We start from the raw sequence: 19,413 nt of genomic DNA on the forward strand, positions 1-19,413 counted from the left end.
GGCTTGCCGCGTTTTCACATGCGGCACCAGCGGTAACAGGCCCGCCCCCCCCACCGCCGGAGGCAGTTGCATAAGTTCAATGGAGAGGCCAGGCGGGCGTGCCTGGGGGTTGGCATCAAACTGGGCGGCCGGCGACAGCCGCCGGTCCACCACCGCCGCTACCCTGGCTAGCAGGCGGTCAACAACGTACAGTTGGGAAAGACCCGCAAATTCCAAATGATAAAGGACCTTGCCCAAAGCATAAGCCGACGCCGCGGCCGCCCGACCAAACATGAACACGGGCATGCGCGCGATTTTGCTCAGCACCCCTAACGAACACGGCCTCAAACGTAACTGGCGGGGTAAGTGCGCCCCAATCCCCGTAATGCACCCCTAGTGACTTGGCCGCCGGCACCACACGCCAGCCAGGGGGCAGGGGCGGGCCAGCCACGCCGGCCGGCAGGGCGCCAGCACCGCCGACCGTCCCCATCACCATCCGTTCAATTTTAGTCATATTTAACCGTTGTCCAGACGCCCGCCGAAACACATCCGTGTCCGCCAGGAACTCCGGCACCGCCTGAAACCCCTCTAAAAACGGCGTGCAATCATCCGCATACTGGGACGCCAGCACCGACGCAAGGTTAGCGAGCACACCATGTATGCCCCCGGCTGCGTAGCCATGACAGGAGGGCTTGTGCCACAGCGAGGTAGAGCAACGGAGCCAACGGGCAGCCCTGCCGCACGCCCGCCATCAACGTCACCCATCCTGACACACGTCCATTCACCAACGCCGCCCCACGCGTATCAGTTAACAGGCGGGACGCCCGTAAGAAAGCCCGCCCCCACGCCCATGCGCTCCAGACACGCGAGCAGAAAAGAGCGGTCCACCGTATCATACGCCTTGTAAAAGTCTAGGAAGGCCGCCACAGCCGGTGCCTTTTTGGTGGCTTTATTTCAACAGGCCAGGAGTAAGTTGGAGCAAGAGGACGTTATCGGCAATGCGACGGTCCGTCAGAAACGCAGTTTGCTCAGGGTCAACGATACGTCCAAACATCCGTCAGCGTGATGGGGCGATAATTATAGGGCTCGATAGGGTCGCCCGCCTTAAAGAAGAAAGACCACACGCCATCCAGGAGCCCGTCAGGCACCCCAGCCCCCTCCCCCATCGCCGTAAACACATCCGCTAGGACCGGCGCAAATTCACTGTCATAGTGTTGGTATAACTCCACCGGTATGCCGTCAGGGCCCGCCGCGCGCCCAGCCGGCGCAGCGGCTAGCGCCGCGCGCACCTCCGCCGCCGAGACCGCAACCCGCCCCAGCTGATCCGCCTCTTCGGCTGTACACCGGCGCCCGTGCTGTTGCAGCGCATCCAGGACTGGCGTGCGGGCGTCTGGAGCGGGCGGCGGCGCGGCACTGCCGTCCCTCCAGTACCGCGCCATCACCTGCCCCATGACGACCGTGCGTGGGGTCGGCTGTAGTGGTGCCATCGGGCTGTTTCAACTTGGCAATCACGCGCGGCCCACCCGCCGCCGGCCGCAGCATGCGCGTGAGGAGAGGGCAGGGCTTCTCGCCGCCACGCAGCCACGCGCGGCGCGTACGTCGCGCCGCGCCGGCGGCCGCGGCCACGGCGGCCTCCGCCGCCGTGCATCGCGCACGCACGGCCGCCTGTGCCGCCACCTGCACATCACCGCCAGCCTCCACCGCGGCTGCTGCTGCTGCCGCCGCCTCAAGCGCGGCCGCCTCCCGCTGGCTGGCGGCCACACGCCTCGTAACAGCTTCCCGGCTCAGGCGGTTGGCGGACGTGGCGGCAGCCCGTTTAAGGGCCGGCCACCACTCCAGCAGCTCAACAGGATCAGTGGGGCGTGCCGCCAGGGCCGTACCCAGCCAGGCACGGTAGTCACGATCCAAGTCTTTGAAGTCCCGGAAACCGAGGTGGGCCCTGGCCAGGCTAGCTCCGAGCGGGTGGCGCGGCTTCAGGCGACGCCGCAAGGGCAACCGTCACAAGCATGTGATCGGAGGGCACCCCGGCGGCGACGCCGCACTCCAGGACCTGCGGTTTGAGGCCGCTGCTGCACAGGATGCGGTCCAGCCGACTCGCCCCGTGGGGGTGGAAGAAGGTACACGCGGCAAGCCGGGTGGCGCCGCCGTAACACGTCAATGAGGCCAGGGCACGCCGCCGCCAGCGCGGCGGCTGCGGGTCCGTCGCTGCGCGCCCGGCCAGTGACTGTATCTAGCGCCACATCTGCCACAAAGTTGAAGTCAGCTGCTAGGAGGTGCTCGCCCGAGCCCGACGCCCGCAGGCCCACCCACTCACGAATGAAAGCCTGCTGCGCTGTGGATGTCAGGGGAAAGTAGGCTGACGTCAGCGTGAAGGTGTGGCCACCCCACTGCAGCTGCAAACTAACACCGCGGCCCGCCCACGCGCCGTCCGCCACCGACACGGCAGCTGCGCCGCCAGTGAGCACCATGGCGCCTTGCTGCCGCGTCTTATGAGGCCCAGACGGAAGTTTCCGGCACGCCGTACAAGTGCGGCCCGAGGATGGATCCCCCTTTTGCCCAGGACCAACCGAGAACTCTGCAGTCACCCATGGCCAGGACGCCTACCTTAACAAAGCACGCCCCGCTGTGAGAGTGGGACCAGGCACCAGGCCCAGCGCGCCTAGGCGCGCTGCCAGCCTACCCACTCTCCTTGGGGGACAGGGGCCCAGTGGCGGAGACCACTTATGTGGTGGTCTCTCATGCCCTCATGCCCCTGCCTCCTCAGAGCACGCCCTGTCACGCAGGGAGTAACATTAATATTATTGCCCAGGACCGACGACCGACCCTGAACTTTGGGGGCCCATATCTGCGCAATTACTATCCTGATCAAAGCTCTGAAAGCGGAGTCTGAAGGCTCTCGTCGAGCTCTTTCAATTTGAAGGGTGGGGTATGCCTACGACATTCTTAACCCCCCTGCCGATGTTGCGCTTTGTCATCAGGCTGCACAGTGCATGTGTAGGCAGGCATGGAAAATCCAGGGACGGCTGCGGACGTGCGCAAGGGGTGGCGCGCATGTGCCCACGCCGTGCGTGTTGGCTGGTGCGTCCCTCCCGCCCCTGCGCCTAGGTCATCGGTAGGTCCACATGTAAATGCAGTGACACAGGATTAATAATCCGATGGGACAGGTGAGGGGTAGGGTGGCGTATTCCCGATAATGTGCAGCATTATTATGGAGTCCTGCATTTAGTAGTTCCTGATGGCAAAGCATATGAGCGGTCTAGCTGGTCAAACACCGAAATCAGTGTGGATTTGTGAGTCCGCATGGGGCCGCAAGGCCACAGCCATTGGCGCTACTACTCATTCTACCGTAGGATGTCTTACCGCGCCTGCATGAATCCGCCCCTCAGGGTCTCATAATTCCCGTAATTCCCGTAGCCGTAATGCTCCACACACGTGCGCACACACGAACACGCACAAGCGAATTTCCCCCTTGATCACACACACACACACACATATGGCTGTGTGCACATTATTTGACATGGTCAGGTTGCGACATGTCGACATGTGAAATGCGACATACAACATTGCGACATACCAAGACTCGCCCACATTTGCATAGCTACGCGTCCTGGAGCTCATTTAAGTAACATCTCCCAGCTTTGCGGCGGTGTATTGCGCTAGCGTAGCGACAAGCTCCTCCCACTGGCCGCACCCTACGCCACGCCACCACCACCGTGGCAACCGAGACACGTTTTGTTGTGTGCCACGGCGTTCCACGCTTACCAGAGGCATATTGAATGCATACACAATATGTTTGGCGGGTTTGGATGCGTTTGGGCGGTATGTGCATTATGTCGCAATGTCGTATGTCGCAATTCACATGTCCACATGTCGCAACCTGACCATGTCAAATAACTTGCAAGCTGCTATATGCCGTACGCGAACACCAGTTGCAGCGCACAATAACACATTCGACACAATAGTGTTTACGCATGCAACAATCACACGACTGTTCACAGCATGCGGCTGTGACAATCCAGTTCCAGGCGATAAGCTCGCAGTTCATTCCGTTGATGTGCAACGCAAATTACGTGTCATCACAAATGTCATTAACATATCACCACCACGCCTAGCCGACCTCCCATGCTCGGCCTTTCCATCCTCTCCCTCCAGGGGGAGAGCCTCCAAGGTGCGCTTGCCATGCCGATACCCCTGGCAGATCACTCTCCTGCGCCTGACACAGCCGAACACGAAACCTAGGCATCCACAACCCATGGTGGGTGGGTCCTCCGAACTATTCAGTATTCCACGCTTTTAACAGTCCTGAAGAAGCTTGCTAATGTTAACGTGAGCAGGGCCTCTGGTGCACAAACGTCCGCTAGTGTGAGAGACCGCACCGCAGCCTAAGCAAAGGAAGCATTCTCGAGGCATGTGGCATGCGAGTTAGGCCCACACATGCACTTGAATTTTGGTATGCTTTGGATACAGTAACTGGCTCGGGCACTAACCCAACCCAAGGGCAATTGCCCCTTCGACTCTCCCGGTCATCCCTAACCAACCTCAGTGCTGACACGATCTGGTGCCCAGGACAGAGAACGACTTAAATAGCCCGCCAACAACAACCTTGGCCAACCCCCACATGGCGGGCGCAATGCGGGAGTCAGGCTGCAGCACCACACAGCCGTGGGGAGCCGTTGACCTGCCTCCGATCCCGCACAGCTCGTGCAACCGCCAAGTGCTTTACTGCTGAGTTGCTAGGTGCCCACGGCGTAATGTTGACTGACCATTTACTTGGGCAGCTGCTTGCGGGGAGGGGTGCGGCGGGGCGGGGGCGACGCGCGGCGGGTGGCGGGTGGCGGAGAGTTGGGGGGCGAGGGAGGGCTGGGCGGCGGCGGGGCGGGGGTACGGCAGAACGTGCCCTGGGTGAAGAAGTCGGCGGGGGGCGGGGGGTTGTAGACCAGGTCACAGCAGATCGGCACGCCTGCAGCCATACACACACGCACACGCAGGGAGATGAGGTGTCAGTGCTTGCCAACAGCAATTGTGCTCATCAAAGACGTCCGGCGGGTGTTACCAGCCACAACAAACATGCATGCATGGGCGGCTGGACGAATGTTAGTTGTCCCCGTCACCCACGTGCGGGAGCAGCTCAGGACTGCACTCAAAACTTGCGCCGATGCGCGGCTACAACACTCGCCCACCCCTGTCCACCAATCAAGGCGCCACTCACTGTCCGCGGGCGAGGGGTACAGCACCAGGGAGCGAAGGGCGTCGGCGGCGGGCGGCACGCGGCTGATAAACACGTTGGGAGCCGCACCGAACAGGTTGCCGTCCTGAAAGTAGGTACGCGCGTGCGTGAGTCGAGCGGTGCGGCACACCATGGACAGTCGGGGGGTTAAGGGGCGTCACCATGACCGGCGTGCAGCGTGTCAAGACGCCAGGATGCTGCGACCAACATACGGCATGACGATATGTCCAGCGGCAAGGCTGCCTAGCCCGGTGCCTCTGCACAACGAATCCCAAGCTTGCTGTGTGCTGCAAGACCCGATTCCGCTCCTCTCGCGCGGCCCCACGAACTCCTCTTCATCGCGCTCCCCCTCCCCCACTTAACAAGTCTTTCCTCCGTCCCCCCTTCTGGTTCAACGTTAACGGCTCACCTCGGTGGTGTTGGAGTTCTCCTTCTTGAACCAGACCATGTTGAAGCGGTCGTCGCCGCGGCTGGCATTGTGTCGGTACAGGTCGATTGGGTTGGAGCAGTTGCCGATGAAGCCTGTGTGTGTGTGTGTGTGTGTGTGTGTGTGTGTGTGTGTGTGTGTGTGTGTGTGTGTGTGTGTGTGTGTGTGTGTGTGTGTGTGCGCGCGCGCGTGTGTGTGCGCGCGCGCGTGTGTGTGTGTGGGGGGGGGAGCAGGGCGTGGGCAGGCGGCAAGTGCAGGGCGTCGCGAGGAATTGCGAAGCGGCAAGCGAGCTTGTGTGGGACGGCGGCGGTGATGAGCAACGACAATTCCCGATGTCCCCCTATGTATTGCGTAGTCATGACTGCCCCCTCGCCCATAGCTTCCCCTTCGCCCATAGCTTCCCCATCGCGCAAGATCAGCCTTCGCGTATGGCGTCTGAGCGGGCTCATGCCGGCAGCTGCTGACAGCCCGGTCCCCTCCCCAGGCCGATTCCCATCAGCCCCACGCCATGTGTCCACCCGCTCACCGTAGCCGTTGATCTGGCGTCCCGCGTACGGCTGGCCGTTGAGTGTGATGTTCACGTCCATGTCAATGCTGGTGGTGGCGCGGTCCGTGCAGTTGCCTGTGCGATTGGTGAATGGTGGGTGCTGGGTGCTGGCTGGGGAGACAGGGGTAACCAGGCGGGAGAGAGGGTCACGTGCGGCGGGGGAGCCAGGCCAGAGCGCTTACTCATGCAAGACTCCGCGCGCCCTGCGCCGCCTGACCTGCGCCCCGGGATGCAGGCATCCCCCACAATCCAGAGCTCCTACCGTCAAGGAAGTAGAAAATGGAAGCACTGCCGGAGACAACCTGGATAGACGAGGCCGGCGACGGAAACGCGGGGAGGGGGCCGAGGTTCGCCGAGTCTGGCACTGGCACGAAGCGTGAGCAGCTTGCGACCTCGTGCCGAATGAACTCTCGGCCTGCAACCATGCGATGTAAGCGCCAAAAGTTACACTCAATCAAGCACTGGGTTATCACCCAGCCTCAGTTTGGGTGAGCGCGTGTGCGACCGGCGTGCATGGCATACCTGGAGACGGCTCCGGCAAGAAAGTCCAGTCGTGAAGACCACCGCTGCACATCAGATAATCGGCAATCAGGTCAACAGTTCGCAGCGCCGACAGTGACCACGTCTCGGTTTAACCGAAGATTCAGAAGTCGCCCCGGCAGCCGATCCAAGCCTCTTACCCGTGGCCCATAACGCTGGATACTAACGCAAATGCGCTGAGCGCGACGAGGGCGAGGGACCAGGCCATTTCCTCGTGCTGAAGCGCGATCGGCAAGAATATCAACGTTACACTCGAGCTTCAGCAAAAAGTCCATTGTGTACGTCATATGAAAGCAGCTATATACATATTGCTTGTCAATGCATGGCGACGCCCGATCTGCCTAACAAGTGGTGCGAGGTTCGATGGCGGACGCCGGCCCTGGTACGCGGGGGACACGAGTGCCGCCTGCCCGCCTTGCGGAGCCCCCCTTGTGCCTTCAGGGCCCATCGATGCTACAGGCAATTGCAGTAAATACAAAAGACAACTGGCTACTTGTGCATGCAAACCCGCTTGCAGGAGCGGCAAGAACTCGTCGGCCCATACAAGGAGGATGGAATCCGGACAAGCGCGTGTCCGGGTTACTTTCTAACCATTGCAAAATGCTGAACGGAGTGATTAAGAAGGAACGTTGCTTTCATGAATTCATTTATGAAGCCTGTCAGAGGCTATAGATGTCGAGTGCGGCGGTGTGAGCCAGGTGTGTCGTCTGACTCGCTCGACGACCGGGTGGTCGCAAACCGACAGAACTACCCGCTCTAAGCTTCAGAACGGCTGCACGTGTAAATTATGGTATCTACGCATTTGCCACAAGCGCCCGGCAGAACTTGGGTGTGCTGGAACGGGAGCCGAGCAAGCTAGGCGTGTTTGCTCACGGTGATGCTCCAGTCGCGGCCATCATCATCAGCGCCCCCACTTACTTGTTTCTCTCCTATAACCCTGCCACCCTGCCCAGCGCCGCCCTTGTTACGGCTATTATTGCCGCTGCCAAACCGCCCTAACTGCTGCTACTGCCACGGCTGGAGGCTTGCGTGGACTCCACCCGCCCGAGCAGCCGCAGCCGCATGCGCCGCGCACGCGCTGCAGCCTCAGCGGCCATCGGGTCATGCAGCCCCGCCTCCTGTACCTCGCCTTGAGACAACAGCCACGGGTACCGCGGCCGCTCAATGGTAAAACACTTAACATCAACGTGTTAGTCTTGGCCGTAGCATGCAACACGGTCGTCAGCCCGCCAGTCACTGTGGCTGGCCCCTGTTCCTCAGCATCTATCTCTACTGCGCACCTCAGCCACGTCCGCTCCCAGAACCTCTGTTACCGCATCCAGGTTATCTACTCACAATGTTCTGCCGCGGTGCCGCCCGTGCACCGCCACAAGCTGCCGCGCCGGCAGCGGCGCCAAGCACTCCAGCACCAGCAGGGGCGGTGCCAGCTGCTGCGCGCGCTACAGTGTCGCCGCAGCCGCCTAAGCCGCCGCCGCTGCTGCGTCTGTTGCTGCTGCCCATCCTGCCGCCGCCCGCCCCCGGCAGCTGAAGCTGCTTTGCATTCACAAGGCTGCCCCTGTCACTGCCCCCGCCCCTGCCCCCACCCCTGCCCCTGCCCAGTCATGCATCATGCGAGCACACCTGCTGTCGGCGGCTGCTGGTCCCCACACGGTACAATGGCACCCTCCTTCAGAACGAAACCCCATGGCCCACGTACGTGGGCACAGCATTATTTTGGCTTAAATGACATACCGTACCAGGCTCCCGCGCTATTGGCCTGCCTTGCCTGCGGCTACTATACGTACGGCATTCCTGGCCCACGGCTCAGCGGTCGAGCAGAGCGAGCCAGACAGTGCCTGCTGGGCGCGGCTGACCCGTTATACACGTAACTCTGGCCGCTCCACATCCACCCACCGCCACCCAGCGCATGCAAGGCCGCAACCACGCGCCCAATCCCGGCCGTCTCCTAGGGTGCCTTAGCTAGTAATCCTTGTGCTATAATAATGGCTACCGACGTGTAAATAAATCCTCCTACCTGCAACTCGCACACATGGGCACACACGGGAGAAGCGCCTGACACGCCATCTTGCCCGCCATGCGCCTTATTTGATGCCTGCACCCAGCACTCTATCTGCCGCCGGCGGAAAGCAGGCATCAGATAGACAGCCGCAACTCAGAGAACCCCATCCACACAGAGCTGCCTATCCGTAACTTCTCTACCGCCGCTACGCACGCAGCCACTACCCTTACTTCTTGCTCGCCCAAGCCACGCGCATTTCCAAGAGGTATACAGCCTATTGCCCCAGGCCGCCACGACCCACATGGTCACAGCAAGCCAAGGCATTCAAATCAAAGGACACGCATCTTTCGAAACGGTCGCACAGCCGTGAACGTCCTTCTTGCATGTACGCACACCCAGACTCAAGCCAGCCCGGGTGTCTGGAGCCAGGAAGGTCCTTAACCCTGCCTCAACGGCGCTTAAAAAGCCCAGACTTCCATTGCGCTACACCTCGCTGGCATCGACTTGGAAACGTACCCCGGCCTGCGCCTTGCTTGGATGGTGGGTCTGCGCATAGAATGGTTGCGCATGGAGATACCCACATCATTTGCACGCACACGACACGACCCCTGCACCTCATCACATGAGCGTGCTGTCGCACAGCACGGCAATCAATGCGCGCCTGCATGCCATCGCACTCGCGCATGACATATAGCGACCGGCAACAAACTTTGCTGATCATGCCTACCTACCGGTCGTTCGTTTTCTCCAACGAGGCTACTTCCAAGTAAGAAACACGCAACCTGCACAGCACACCCCTAGGAGGCTACAACATGAAAACCGTGCCATGAAAGTCTGTGAGTTGGTGCTTTGTTGTTTGAGTTGTGTGCGTGCAGACAGGGATGAGCACTGATCACGCAAGTGCAGCGAAATAAAGTTGGATAGGCTCGGACACGCTTTTCATCCCCGCGCCACATCTAGCCACATCCGGATCATGACCCAATGCCGCCTGGCCCCATGCGGACGTACGGCTGCGCCACATCACTTAATCAGCATGAAACACACGCACAAGAGTGATCACAACCACCATCCAGCTACACCGCCGCCGCCACATTTCCTTGTCTTTAGTACACTTACCTTACAATACAATAATACAACGCGTGACAGGTGACCGGTTCCACACAAGCAAGCAAATTGTGGACGGGCACGCTGCTGTTACTTGAAATGAGTCGCACCCCCTGCCTACTCCCGCGCCTTCCCGCCCGGCCCCAACCTACCGCAATACCATCATGTTTTGCGTTGGCAGCCGCCGGCCGCTCAACCTCCTTACGTGCCGACCCACATCAGCAAGCAAGCAAGCTCAAAATTCCTAGGGATGCAGACGAGCCCCAGCAATATCAAGCCAGGACAGGTGCGCCAGTAGCACTAGGTAGTAATACATATAATTAATGAAAGACGGCTGTGGCGGTGGCGGCAGCAAATCAAAGCAGCCCCCGGCAGCCAGTGGCGCCACAGGCACGGCTCACGGCGGCTGCTCATCACGCACACCCGATCACATACACGCACACAGGCACTGCTAGGGACACCCCGTGACTCTTTCGCTCTTTTCTTACCCATGTCAGCTTGTCTCCCTGAACAAGCCCTGCCATAGGCAGTGCGTGGATTCAAACCCAGAGCAACCATATGTGCGCCACGCGCACAGACATGGCATAGGTACCCCTCCCAAAGTCCCACACACTCCCGCTTCGTGTTCACCAATAAGGTTCTTCGTGTTCACCAGGACACACTTGACATACATGCCCACAGTAAGCAGTAACCTACGTGCTTGTGTGCCTGCCATGATCAGCGCGCCAACATGTCTCTGCCAGCAGCGGTTGACATTCCAAGGTACGCGTGGTGTGTGTGGCTTCGATTTGTCCAACATGGGGCCATCTCATCTCAGCAGTCTTATCCTAATGGTGGCCCACTCCGCCTTCCACTCTGGTCTACGTACGCATTAGTTCCGCAACATACGTCAATAAATGGTATTAAGCCTCGCTCAGCGCTAAACCGTCCGTGACAGACTCCAGCGTGCACCCGTTACACTACAGCAGTATGAATAGATTGCATAATAGCAGCAGCACCGCATCCCACGACCGCATCCTCAGCTGCACAATCCATCTTCCAAGCATACTCAACACAGCTTACGGTAGCCCACCAGCTGCGCGGTCCCGCACGCCCACTGCTGTTGTAAGATGGGTGCAAAGTTGCCACCGCTAGCCACGCACTGTCCCTGCCACCTCCATCTCCGCTCCGCCGCCGCGCGCTGCGCGCGCACGGCCCCGACGCGACGCAAACCCGCGCACCCCCAGCAGCAGACGTAGCGCTCGCGCAAGTGCAACTGCGTGCGCTGATGCGGTGCCTGCTGCGCATGCAGGTACGCAACAGCTACCTCACGGCTCTTGAAGAAAATGATGCGATGTATGGCTTCAAAACCCTTAAAGTGGATCCAGCGCACGGCTGTCCTTCCTGCCGTACTGTGCAACCGTCATGCGGCCGTGGTAACCGCCGCCGCCGCCGCCCGCCACGCCGCCGCCGCTATGGTTGCTGTTGGAGCGGTTGGCAGCCGCAAACTGGGCGTGGTGGTACGGCGCCGCCGCGACCACCGCGCTGTGCAAGCGGGAGCTTCCCACCAGCGCGTGTGATGAGTTGCCATGGTTTGACACGTCACCAAAACCCCCAAAACCGCCAACCGCCGACCTGAGGCCACTGCTGGCGGCGGCGCCGCCAGCCGCCATCATCAGGTTACTCGTGCCGCCCGTGGTGCTGGTGTGCCCGCCGCTAGTCACGTAGCTGCCGCCGCCCACGTTGCCGCCGCCGCCGCCGCCCGTGTGATGTCCGGTGGCGCTCGGCGCGCCGCCATCGTAGGCGTGAGCCGTTGCGTCGCTGCGGTAACCAACCGAAACCGACTGATAAACCGGCCAACCGGCGCCGCCAGCGGCGGCGCCGCGGCTGCTGCGCGCAAAGCCGCTGGAGCCGCCGACCGACCCCTCGGCCGCCATGACGGTGCCGGCGGCGGCGTAGCCGCCGGCGCCGCCACCACCGCCGCCACGGCTGCTCACGCTGGTGCGGGGCAGGCGGATGCCGGCGGCATCGGCCCAGCGGTGCGCCACGTCGTGTGCCTCGCCGACCAGCGGCACCACAGCAACCGCCGTGATAGGCACGGTCGCAACCGCCCCAAAGATCGCGTGCCGCTCCCGCCACTGGCGCTGCAGGGCCGGCGCCGCCGCCGCCAGGTCCGACAGCCGCATCCGCAGCTGCGGCACGGTGGGGCGAGCGGCGGGATCCGAGGCCCACATGTCCTCCACCAACCGCCGTAACGGCTCGGGTACGGCAGGCGAGAAGGCGGGCCGCATGCCGCACGCCGCCACCTTGTACGCCACCTCGGCCGGTTTCATCTTGGCGTACGGTGCCTCGCCGGTGGGCGACAGCATGCGGTACACTGCACGTACATGTACGGTAGGCATGAGTAAAAAGGAAAACGGCATGAGTTGGTCAGTGCGCGTTAGTGCAACATAGAGCAGGCGGGCGCAGGACACCTCTAACGAACCCTGTATCCTTATGTTTCACAAAAAGGCGGGCACGGCTAGTGCGGCATGCGGTGCGGCACCTACGTAGCATGCCCAAAGAGAAGACGTCGGAGCTGGGGTGCAGTCGTCCCGACAGCAACAGCTCGGGAGCCAGGTGCGCCACGTCACAGCCGCTGGTGACGCCCGTGGCCGCCGCCACCTCAGGGGACCACGGCCCACCGGCGCACTCGGCGGGCAGCCGCGCCAGCGCGAGCCACGGGTCCGTGAGTTTGGCGACACGACGGATGACGGGCAGCGAGGAGCTGCGGCGGCCGCCTTGCGTCGTCTGAGGCGGCGGCAGCGGTGCCGCCGGCGGCGCAGGCGCCGGCGGCATTCCGGCGGCCGCAGCAGCGGCGGGAACGTCGGCGGCGGCTGGGAACTCAACAGTGATGCCGGCATGGTCTGCTGGCAGCGGCAGCAGCAGCGGAGGCAGCGCGGCAAGGCCAGAGTCGCCGGGCAGGCGCGCCGCCGCCAATGCCTGCGCGGGGTAGGATACGCCGCTGCGGTTGCCGCCGCCGCTGGCGGCGACGTCGCCAAAGGAGCCCGAGCCCGCCGCGTGCGGAGCCGCACGCCCTGACTTGGCGGCATGCGCTGACGCGGCCGCCGCTGCCGGCGGCTCCGCCAGAGCGCTCCGCAGCCCTCCCACAAGCACCGCCCGGGCAATGCCGCTGCCGCGACGTCGATAGCTGCTCATGGTACCCGAGGCCACAGGCGACATCCCAGCAATGACAGCGGAGCCGCCGCCGCCACATAACCCGCCAACACGGGCCCCATGCAGGGCGCCCGCCACGGCGGCGGCGGCGGCGGTGGCGCCCTCCTCCGGCGGCGACTCGGGCCATGACGCCAAGCCGGCCAGGGCTCTGCTGGTAGCGGACATTTCGCCGCCGCTGATGTTCTGCTGCTGCGCAGACAGGGAGCCGTTGAGCTTGCGGCTGTGCGTGGCCAGCGCGGCGGCGGCAGCGCTGCCACCGCCGTCGATGGCGTTGACGATAACACCGCCGGACACAAGCTGCGTGTTCGTGCCTCCAAGCATTGTGCCGCCAATGCCACGCGGCGCAACCCCGGCGGCGGCACCGCCACCTGCGGCGGCGGCGCCGCCGCCACCGATGATCGCCACCGCAGTGGCGGTTACGTTGAAGGGCGGCACGAGGCCGCCCTCGGAGTTGGCTGGCAGCGTAATGACGCCTGATTCGGCGACGAGCGCGGCGACAGCACTCGCGGCTTTGCAAGTGTCGCCGTCACTCTGCTGCTCGGACAGACGCGTCAGAGGCATGCGCGCCGCTCCTGCTGCCGCCGCCGCCGCCCCGCCAAAATACGAGCGTCCGGACTGCGTCGTCGTCGGCGTCAAGGACACAGCCGACGCCGGCCGGAAGGCGCCGTTGGCGCCGTGCAGACTGCCGCTCGCGAAGTTTCCGTTACCGTTATGTCCGTTACCGTTGTGGTTGGAACCGTTGGCGCTGGCGTTACAGTGCGCCGCCAGGCCGGTGAAGGTTCCGGCGGAGGCGGCGCTGCCGGCGGCGGGCGTTGGACCCAGCGTGAATGCCGTGTGCGCGCTACTGCTGGTCATGAAGCCAGTGCTCTGACGCATGCTACTGCTCCACACCGTGTGGTTGCTGCTGTCAGCCGCCGCCGCCGTCGCGCCCGCCGCACCATGCAGGCCCAAGCTACTGCGGGCCTGCGCGCCCGGCGGGATGGTGGGCAAGCTACTGCCGTACTCCACCCCTCCGCCTCCGTCGCGGCCCGCCGCCGCCGCCGCCAGCAGTACGGTGGTTGAGTTGAAGCCGTCAATCGTGGTCACGTCGCTGTGCTCGCTGACCCTGCCGTACAACAGCTCGTTATGCTCCCGCTCGCCATCACAGCACGACGAGCGCCGCGCTGCGGTGGTGGCGACGCCTGATGACACGTGATCTCCATCCGCCGCCGCCGCCAGTGCTGCGTTGCTTGCCACGCCCGCCTCACCGGCGGCTGCGCCGCCGCCGCCACGGGCTGCGCCCGGCAGTACAAGAGTTTGGAGCAGTACGTTCTCGGCCCTCAGGTCGCCGTGGCAGAGGTCGAGGGAGTGCAGGTAGGCGAGGCCGGCGGCGACGTCAGCAGCGATGGACAGAGCCTCAGCCTGTGTAATTGACAACGGGACAATAACGTTTTTGCTCAGGGTATGTATCCAGGAGAACGTGTGACAAACTGCAGGACGCACGCATGGAAAACCAGGGAGTACCGAAGACCGGCATCTGCCCTGATGCAGTCTTTGCGTGCCTGGGGCGCACGTGCTCACCACAGGCAGCAGCGTCGGCAGCGGTAACTCCCCGTTGCTACAGCCGCTGCCACTCATGTTGGCTGCAGCCAAGGCGGCGGCAACGTTTGGCGCCGCCGCCGCACCTGCAGCGGCCGCAATGTCCGCGACAGCGCCAGCAACGTCAGGCGCCGCAGCAGCGCCCGCGGCGGCCTTGCGAGTAGTGGTGGCATGCGGCGGCGTCTCCGCTGCCTCGGACATCGCAGTCGTGCCCGTGCCGCCGCCATCAGTCATGCCAGTGACAAGGCTCGAAGGCAGATCCCCCAATCCGCTGCCCTCATCGGCGCCGCTGCTGGCGCCGCCGCCTGAACGGGCAGCAGGGGTGGCGGCGCCTGATGCACTCGGCGTGACGTCAGCCGCCGCCGCCGCCGCGGCTGCGGCTGCCGCAGCGGTAGCATGTGCCTCAGCTGTAGCATGTGCCTCAGCGGGCATTGTGGCGTTGCTCTTCCGCCTTGAGCCCCGGCTCAGCCGCCCAAGCTTCTTGGCAAAACTCATGGCGCCAAGCGACCGCTCCTTGCTCGGTGGCGCGCGGCGCCCGCCCGCCTGGGGCGTAGAGGCAGAGGCCGGCGGAGCAGCCGCCAACGCTGCTGCCGCAGCCGCAGCCTGTTGCTGCAGTTGCAGTTGGCTGTAGCGCTGCTGTAGCAGCACTGCGAGGGAGCCGGCGTCGCAGCGCTCCAGCACGAACCAGGACTGGAGGGTGAGGGCGGCGGGGTCGTCGGCGGGGAGCTCGGGGTCGGGCGGCGGCGGCTCCGGCAGCAGCGCGGCCTGTTGCGCATGTGATTGGGAGGATGGAGACTTGGCATGGGAGACAGTAGGAGCCGCAGGCATTGAAAATGGGGTCGTGCCGTATTGCAGCGCGGCAGCCTGCTGTGACTTGCTTGACATGCGTGGGGGGCAGGCAGGCACGGACCAGCAGCAGTTCAAGTGCAGGTGCGGACTCACGCACCAGCTCTGATGGCGCGGCCGCCAGTGCGGTGGTGGCGAAGGTCTCGGCGGCGTAGCAGCCGACCACGTTGGGGTGTGACAGCCGGTGCCACACCTCACCCACCTGTGGCGCGGGTTGTGTGTGTGTGGGAGGCGGGGGTGGGGGGTGGGGTTACATTCATGACTAGTTAAGGAAGTGGTAGTGTGGGGAAGAAAGTTTGCCCGGGGTGCGGGCGCGTGTGTGTGACTGTGCTTGGATGCTTGGCTGGGTGATAGATAGCATGTGTCACATGCATACAAGGTGACGCGCACGTACGTGCCCTACGCTGGCGGTCGGCCTGGCTCCCTCACCTGCTCCAGCATGAATGAGCAGTCCTCGCCGTGAAGCATGATCTTGATGAGGGAGCGCTGGTGCCCCGCCCACACGCCTGTGAGCAAGACAGCGCGGGCAGAAGGCCCGTAATCGAAGCGGGAGGTTGGCTTTGGGCGCAGTCTGAACACTCCTTACACTGCAGGCACAGCACGTACGTGTAGCAGACGGCGGCGGCCCGAGACCAAACCCACTAACCCCAATCGGTTAGGTCCCGGGCATGCACTGCATCCACACCACCACCACGGGTCCAAGAGCCCCGCTGTATTGACGCAAACGCACCTTGCAGCATCGACGCCAGTCGCCCCTTCATCGGGCACGCCTGTACCTCCGTCAGCTGAGACAGCAGCGCCGGCAGCGGCGGCGGCCGCGACGGAGCACGAGCCGCGTCGCCGTTGGCACCCGCCGCCGCCGCCGCCGCGTTGGCGGCGCCACCTCTCACGCTGCCCTCGCCGGTCCCACGAGGCATGCCGTGCCTGCTTGCGTCCGGAAGCATGCCATGCCGGCTGCCCTCGCGGCTCCCAGCTTCCCTGCGAGTCGCCGGGCCACCCAGTAGTCAACGAGTTAACTCAAACAGCCAGTAGCCAGCTATTGCCACCGCACCGCTGGCAGCTCGCTACCTCGCATGCCCGCACACAAACACAGCACGCCCAAGCAACAGCAGTGGCCCGGAGGGCCCGGGTGAGGCGGCAGCCTTACAGGTGCGCCCGCGCATGCACCCGCACACCCGTGTAGTACTGCTAGCTGGCTCACCCTTTGGCTCGGAGCTGTGCACTCAGGCGGGACAGGGCCGACAGAGGGTTGCCCTGATGGCTTGCACGCACCGCCGAGTGCACCGAGTGGGTGGAGCGATTGTTGTTACTGCTGCCGCCGTGTACAGAGCGACTGGTGCTGCGGCGCTGCTGCGGGAGGTAGGGGAAAGAGGTAGGTGGGTGTTGGCGGTGGTGGGTACGGTAGTGTGTCGCCGCAGCGGGCAGGCCAGCAATGGACAGGAAGGGAAAGGATGGGAACGGGTGGGTAGTATGGATGGACGAGAGCTCGCTCGAGAGCGCATCGCAGACGCAGCAGTGCTACACGACCGCCCTGCTCGCAAGCTCCAGGACTGAGGATGCGGCTCGCGGGAGGTGCGTGGTGTTTGGACACGGAAACACGGACGTTGTGACTGCCGGATGCCTTACTTTATTCACCCGCATCCCACGTACGATACGCACCTGCTGCCTCTCCGCACCGTCCCCCGCGTGTTGGTCTGCCGGGCGCATGCAAGCGCAGCTCAGGAGCTTGTTCAGCCACACACCGCACACAGCCGCCAGCAGCCCGAGCGCCGCCAGGACTGCGGACACGCATGCACGCACGCGGGGCAAATAAAGCAACGCAGGGCACCGGGGTCAGCCAGCAGGCCACAAGGCTGATAAAAAGATGGGTTGCGTGCGGGAAGTAACACATGTTACACCCCCCAACACCCCAACACCCCTCAACGCCACATTGCACGATACAAATAGCACGAGGACTGCTGCCCAGCTTACCACTCTGAGCCCACGCACTGGCAATGCCGCGGGCTGCCGATGCGGCAGCAGTGGGATGCCCGACCTCCCCTGACGCCGCCAGCAGTGGTGTGGCCGCCGCTGCCGCCTGCTGGTCCCTGCTGCTGCCAGCACCTGGTGCTACAGCCGCCAGCAGTCGCCGGCCCGGAACCTTCACAGACGTGGCTGTAGCAGCGGCGGTGCCTGCGACGACTGCATCCAGCTCGCCCGCATGCCGCCGAGCCACTGCCGTGCTGGTCGCTGTTACTGCGTCCGTGGCTGTTTCTGTTGCGGTTGCTGTTGCTTGTGCTGCTGTTATTGCTGCGGCCACAGCCTGTTGGGTTGTGACCGCCGTGCCACAGGTGGCCCGCACACGGCGCAGCTCAAAACGGACCTCCCCGAACGCGTGTCCGTTCTCGCCCCGCCTGCTGCTGCCGGCAGTAGCAGCATCAACGGTAGCAGCAGCAGGGTTGCTGCCCCAGCCGCCCGCCGGGAGCCGCAGCAGCAGCTGCTCCACGAAGAAACCGTTACTGCCGCTACTGCCAGTGCCGCTGCATGAGCTGCTACTGCCGCTGCTGCTGCTACTGCCGGACAGCCAGGCGCACACCATACCGTGCAGGTCCACTAGCTCCACGTCTTGAAGCAGCAGCGAGCCACTCGCGGCGGCGGGGTGCAGAAACCGCACAGCCAGCGCCGCCGCAAAGCGCAACTGCAGGCGCGGCGGCGGCACGCCGCCGTTTCCCCCTGTAGCCTCATACGGCACTTGTTGCTGCTGACGCGAGGTGTGTGAGTGGAGGTAATTGTACAGCCCGCCATCTGTTGCTGCTGCTGACGCTGCGCGTAAAACCGCCGCCACGGCCGCTTCGTCAGCATCCAGCCTCAGCCCGTGCAGTCGCGTTCTCCGGAGCTCCAGGCTGGAGAACCCAGATGGCGAAAATGCAATCGGGTGATCGGGTAATGCGGTGACATCATAAGCGGCGTCGTGAAGCAGCACTGTGGCGGGAGACGAGGCTGGCGCCAGCCGCTGTTTGCTGCCGCCATGCTCTGGGCCAGAGCGTGGGCTGGGGTTCGAAAACACGTGGGTTGGCCTCGCTGCCTCTGGGGCGGCCAGCGCTGCAACTTGGATGGCGTCAAGCAAGCTGCTGAGTGCTAGCAGTCCAGCCGCTGCACTCGCGATTGAAAACCCCGCGAGGAATGCGAACGCCAACATGCCGGCGGTCACTCTTGCGCGGACGCCTCTCTTGCGCGCTGACTCCTGCTGCTGTACCATGGCATCATCTATTTGCATCCAAGAGGCCTCACCCGGCTCCTGGATGCTGACGAACGAGGAACTAACGTCATCGCGTGTGTGCGGCTCAAAACGCGGTCCGAGAGTTGACCAAAGTACTCGTGCCCGTGGTTATGCCCGATAGGCCTGGCCTCAGTGAGCTCCTTTGACTGCTGGGGGGCCCCTTGGGGAGGCCGAGCTGGGCACCGGCAGAAATCCTGGCAACCGGATAGCGCTGTTCCAGACCGGCCGGCCTTACGTGCTTATATGCACCTCCAAACTATAACAATAGCACACGCGCGTCGCCCTGCGCGTGCCTGAGCACGCCTGTGACGTGACGCACGCGCTCAGGCGCTAGCTTCGCGCTTCTTGCTAGGCAAGCTATGGCCCTACAGCTGGAAGACAGAGTTTAAATCCAGAAGCATGCATGGGTTGAGCTTCGGGCCGATATCAAGTGGTTCCCCCGCCAAGTATGAGCTGCAGTAGTGTTCCCTGTAGCCGCAATCTCAGGAGGATGCGGATTTTATGTCGTGTGAGATAGCTTGGGGCGATTCAGGGTGCTATAGGTTCTCGCTAGAGGCTGCGAAAGTGCATCAAGCTAGCCTGTGGCGTATAGTACGCTCCCGCTAGACTTTATAGTATGCAGTAGCCTCTTGTTTGAGCAGATTGGAAGACCTGGGAAAGATGAAAATACCACTCACCCACGTGAGTCGTACGGCATTCACAACCCGCTCCG

The 19,413-nt window shown here is 63.3% G+C and overlaps 3 protein-coding genes across 4 annotated transcripts; all 3 read right to left on the bottom strand.

Moving 5' to 3' along the window:
• Window positions 1-208: 208 nt before the first annotated feature.
• On the bottom strand, window positions 209-2,474 carry CHLRE_07g346933v5 (uncharacterized protein). The gene is made up of 2 exons (XM_043064483.1): window positions 2,078-2,474; window positions 209-1,931 (listed from the first exon to the last, which is right to left on the bottom strand). The coding sequence occupies exons 1-2, from the start codon at window positions 2,445-2,447 to the stop codon at window positions 1,219-1,221; spliced, it is 1,083 nt and encodes a 360-aa protein (XP_042923051.1). The 5' UTR covers window positions 2,448-2,474; the 3' UTR covers window positions 209-1,218.
• A 64-nt stretch (window positions 2,475-2,538) lies between these two features.
• CHLRE_07g346950v5 (uncharacterized protein) lies at window positions 2,539-6,984 on the bottom strand. The gene is made up of 7 exons (XM_043064484.1): window positions 6,861-6,984; window positions 6,703-6,746; window positions 6,443-6,595; window positions 6,160-6,255; window positions 5,616-5,728; window positions 5,189-5,291; window positions 2,539-4,939 (listed from the first exon to the last, which is right to left on the bottom strand). Exons 1-7 carry the CDS (start codon window positions 6,869-6,871, stop codon window positions 4,746-4,748), a joined length of 714 nt encoding a protein of 237 aa, XP_042923052.1. The 5' UTR covers window positions 6,872-6,984; the 3' UTR covers window positions 2,539-4,745.
• Window positions 6,985-8,426: 1,442 nt separating this feature from the next.
• Window positions 8,427-19,314, bottom strand: CHLRE_07g347000v5 (uncharacterized protein). Of its 2 annotated transcripts, none has more exons than XM_001692514.2 (9): window positions 17,414-19,314; window positions 17,102-17,220; window positions 16,644-16,789; window positions 16,173-16,420; window positions 15,872-15,948; window positions 15,543-15,644; window positions 14,579-15,361; window positions 12,352-14,419; window positions 8,427-12,179 (listed from the first exon to the last, which is right to left on the bottom strand). In XM_001692514.2, exons 1-9 carry the CDS (start codon window positions 18,618-18,620, stop codon window positions 11,176-11,178), a joined length of 5,754 nt encoding a protein of 1,917 aa, XP_001692566.2. In that variant the 5' UTR covers window positions 18,621-19,314; the 3' UTR covers window positions 8,427-11,175. The 2 variants fall into 2 exon arrangements, with proteins under 2 accessions (XP_001692566.2, XP_042923053.1); XM_043064485.1 differs by having other exon boundaries at window positions 16,644-16,792.
• Between the last annotated feature and the right edge of the window lie 99 nt (window positions 19,315-19,413).

Source organism: Chlamydomonas reinhardtii, chromosome 7, assembly GCF_000002595.2.
Source record: "Chlamydomonas reinhardtii strain CC-503 cw92 mt+ chromosome 7, whole genome shotgun sequence".
Classification (NCBI taxonomy): Eukaryota; Viridiplantae; Chlorophyta; class Chlorophyceae; order Chlamydomonadales; family Chlamydomonadaceae; genus Chlamydomonas; species Chlamydomonas reinhardtii.

What these genes read in the sequence shown, in the direction of transcription:
- CHLRE_07g346950v5 (XM_043064484.1), bottom strand. An exon ending in CATTTTCTACTTCCTTGACG is followed by an intron (nt 6,256 to 6,442) that starts GTAGGAGCTCTG and finishes CCAATCGCACAG; the next exon opens with GCAACTGCACGGACCGCGCC. An exon ending in AGAACTCCAACACCACCGAG is followed by an intron (nt 5,292 to 5,615) that starts GTGAGCCGTTAA and finishes ACCTACTTTCAG; the next exon opens with GACGGCAACCTGTTCGGTGC.
- CHLRE_07g346933v5 (XM_043064483.1), bottom strand. Translation starts at nt 2,447, where the DNA reads ATGGTGCTCACTGGCGGCGCAGCTGCCGTGTCGGTGGCGGACGGCGCG. An exon ending in CCTTCTTCCACCCCCACGGG is followed by an intron (nt 1,932 to 2,077) that starts GCGAGTCGGCTG and finishes ACCCGCTCGGAG; the next exon opens with CTAGCCTGGCCAGGGCCCAC.
- CHLRE_07g347000v5 (XM_043064485.1), bottom strand. Translation starts at nt 18,620, where the DNA reads ATGTTGGCGTTCGCATTCCTCGCGGGGTTTTCAATCGCGAGTGCAGCG. An exon ending in ACTGGCGTCGATGCTGCAAG is followed by an intron (nt 15,949 to 16,172) that starts GTGCGTTTGCGT and finishes TCTTGCTCACAG; the next exon opens with GCGTGTGGGCGGGGCACCAG. An exon ending in TGCCGACGCTGCTGCCTGTG is followed by an intron (nt 14,420 to 14,578) that starts GTGAGCACGTGC and finishes TCAATTACACAG; the next exon opens with GCTGAGGCTCTGTCCATCGC.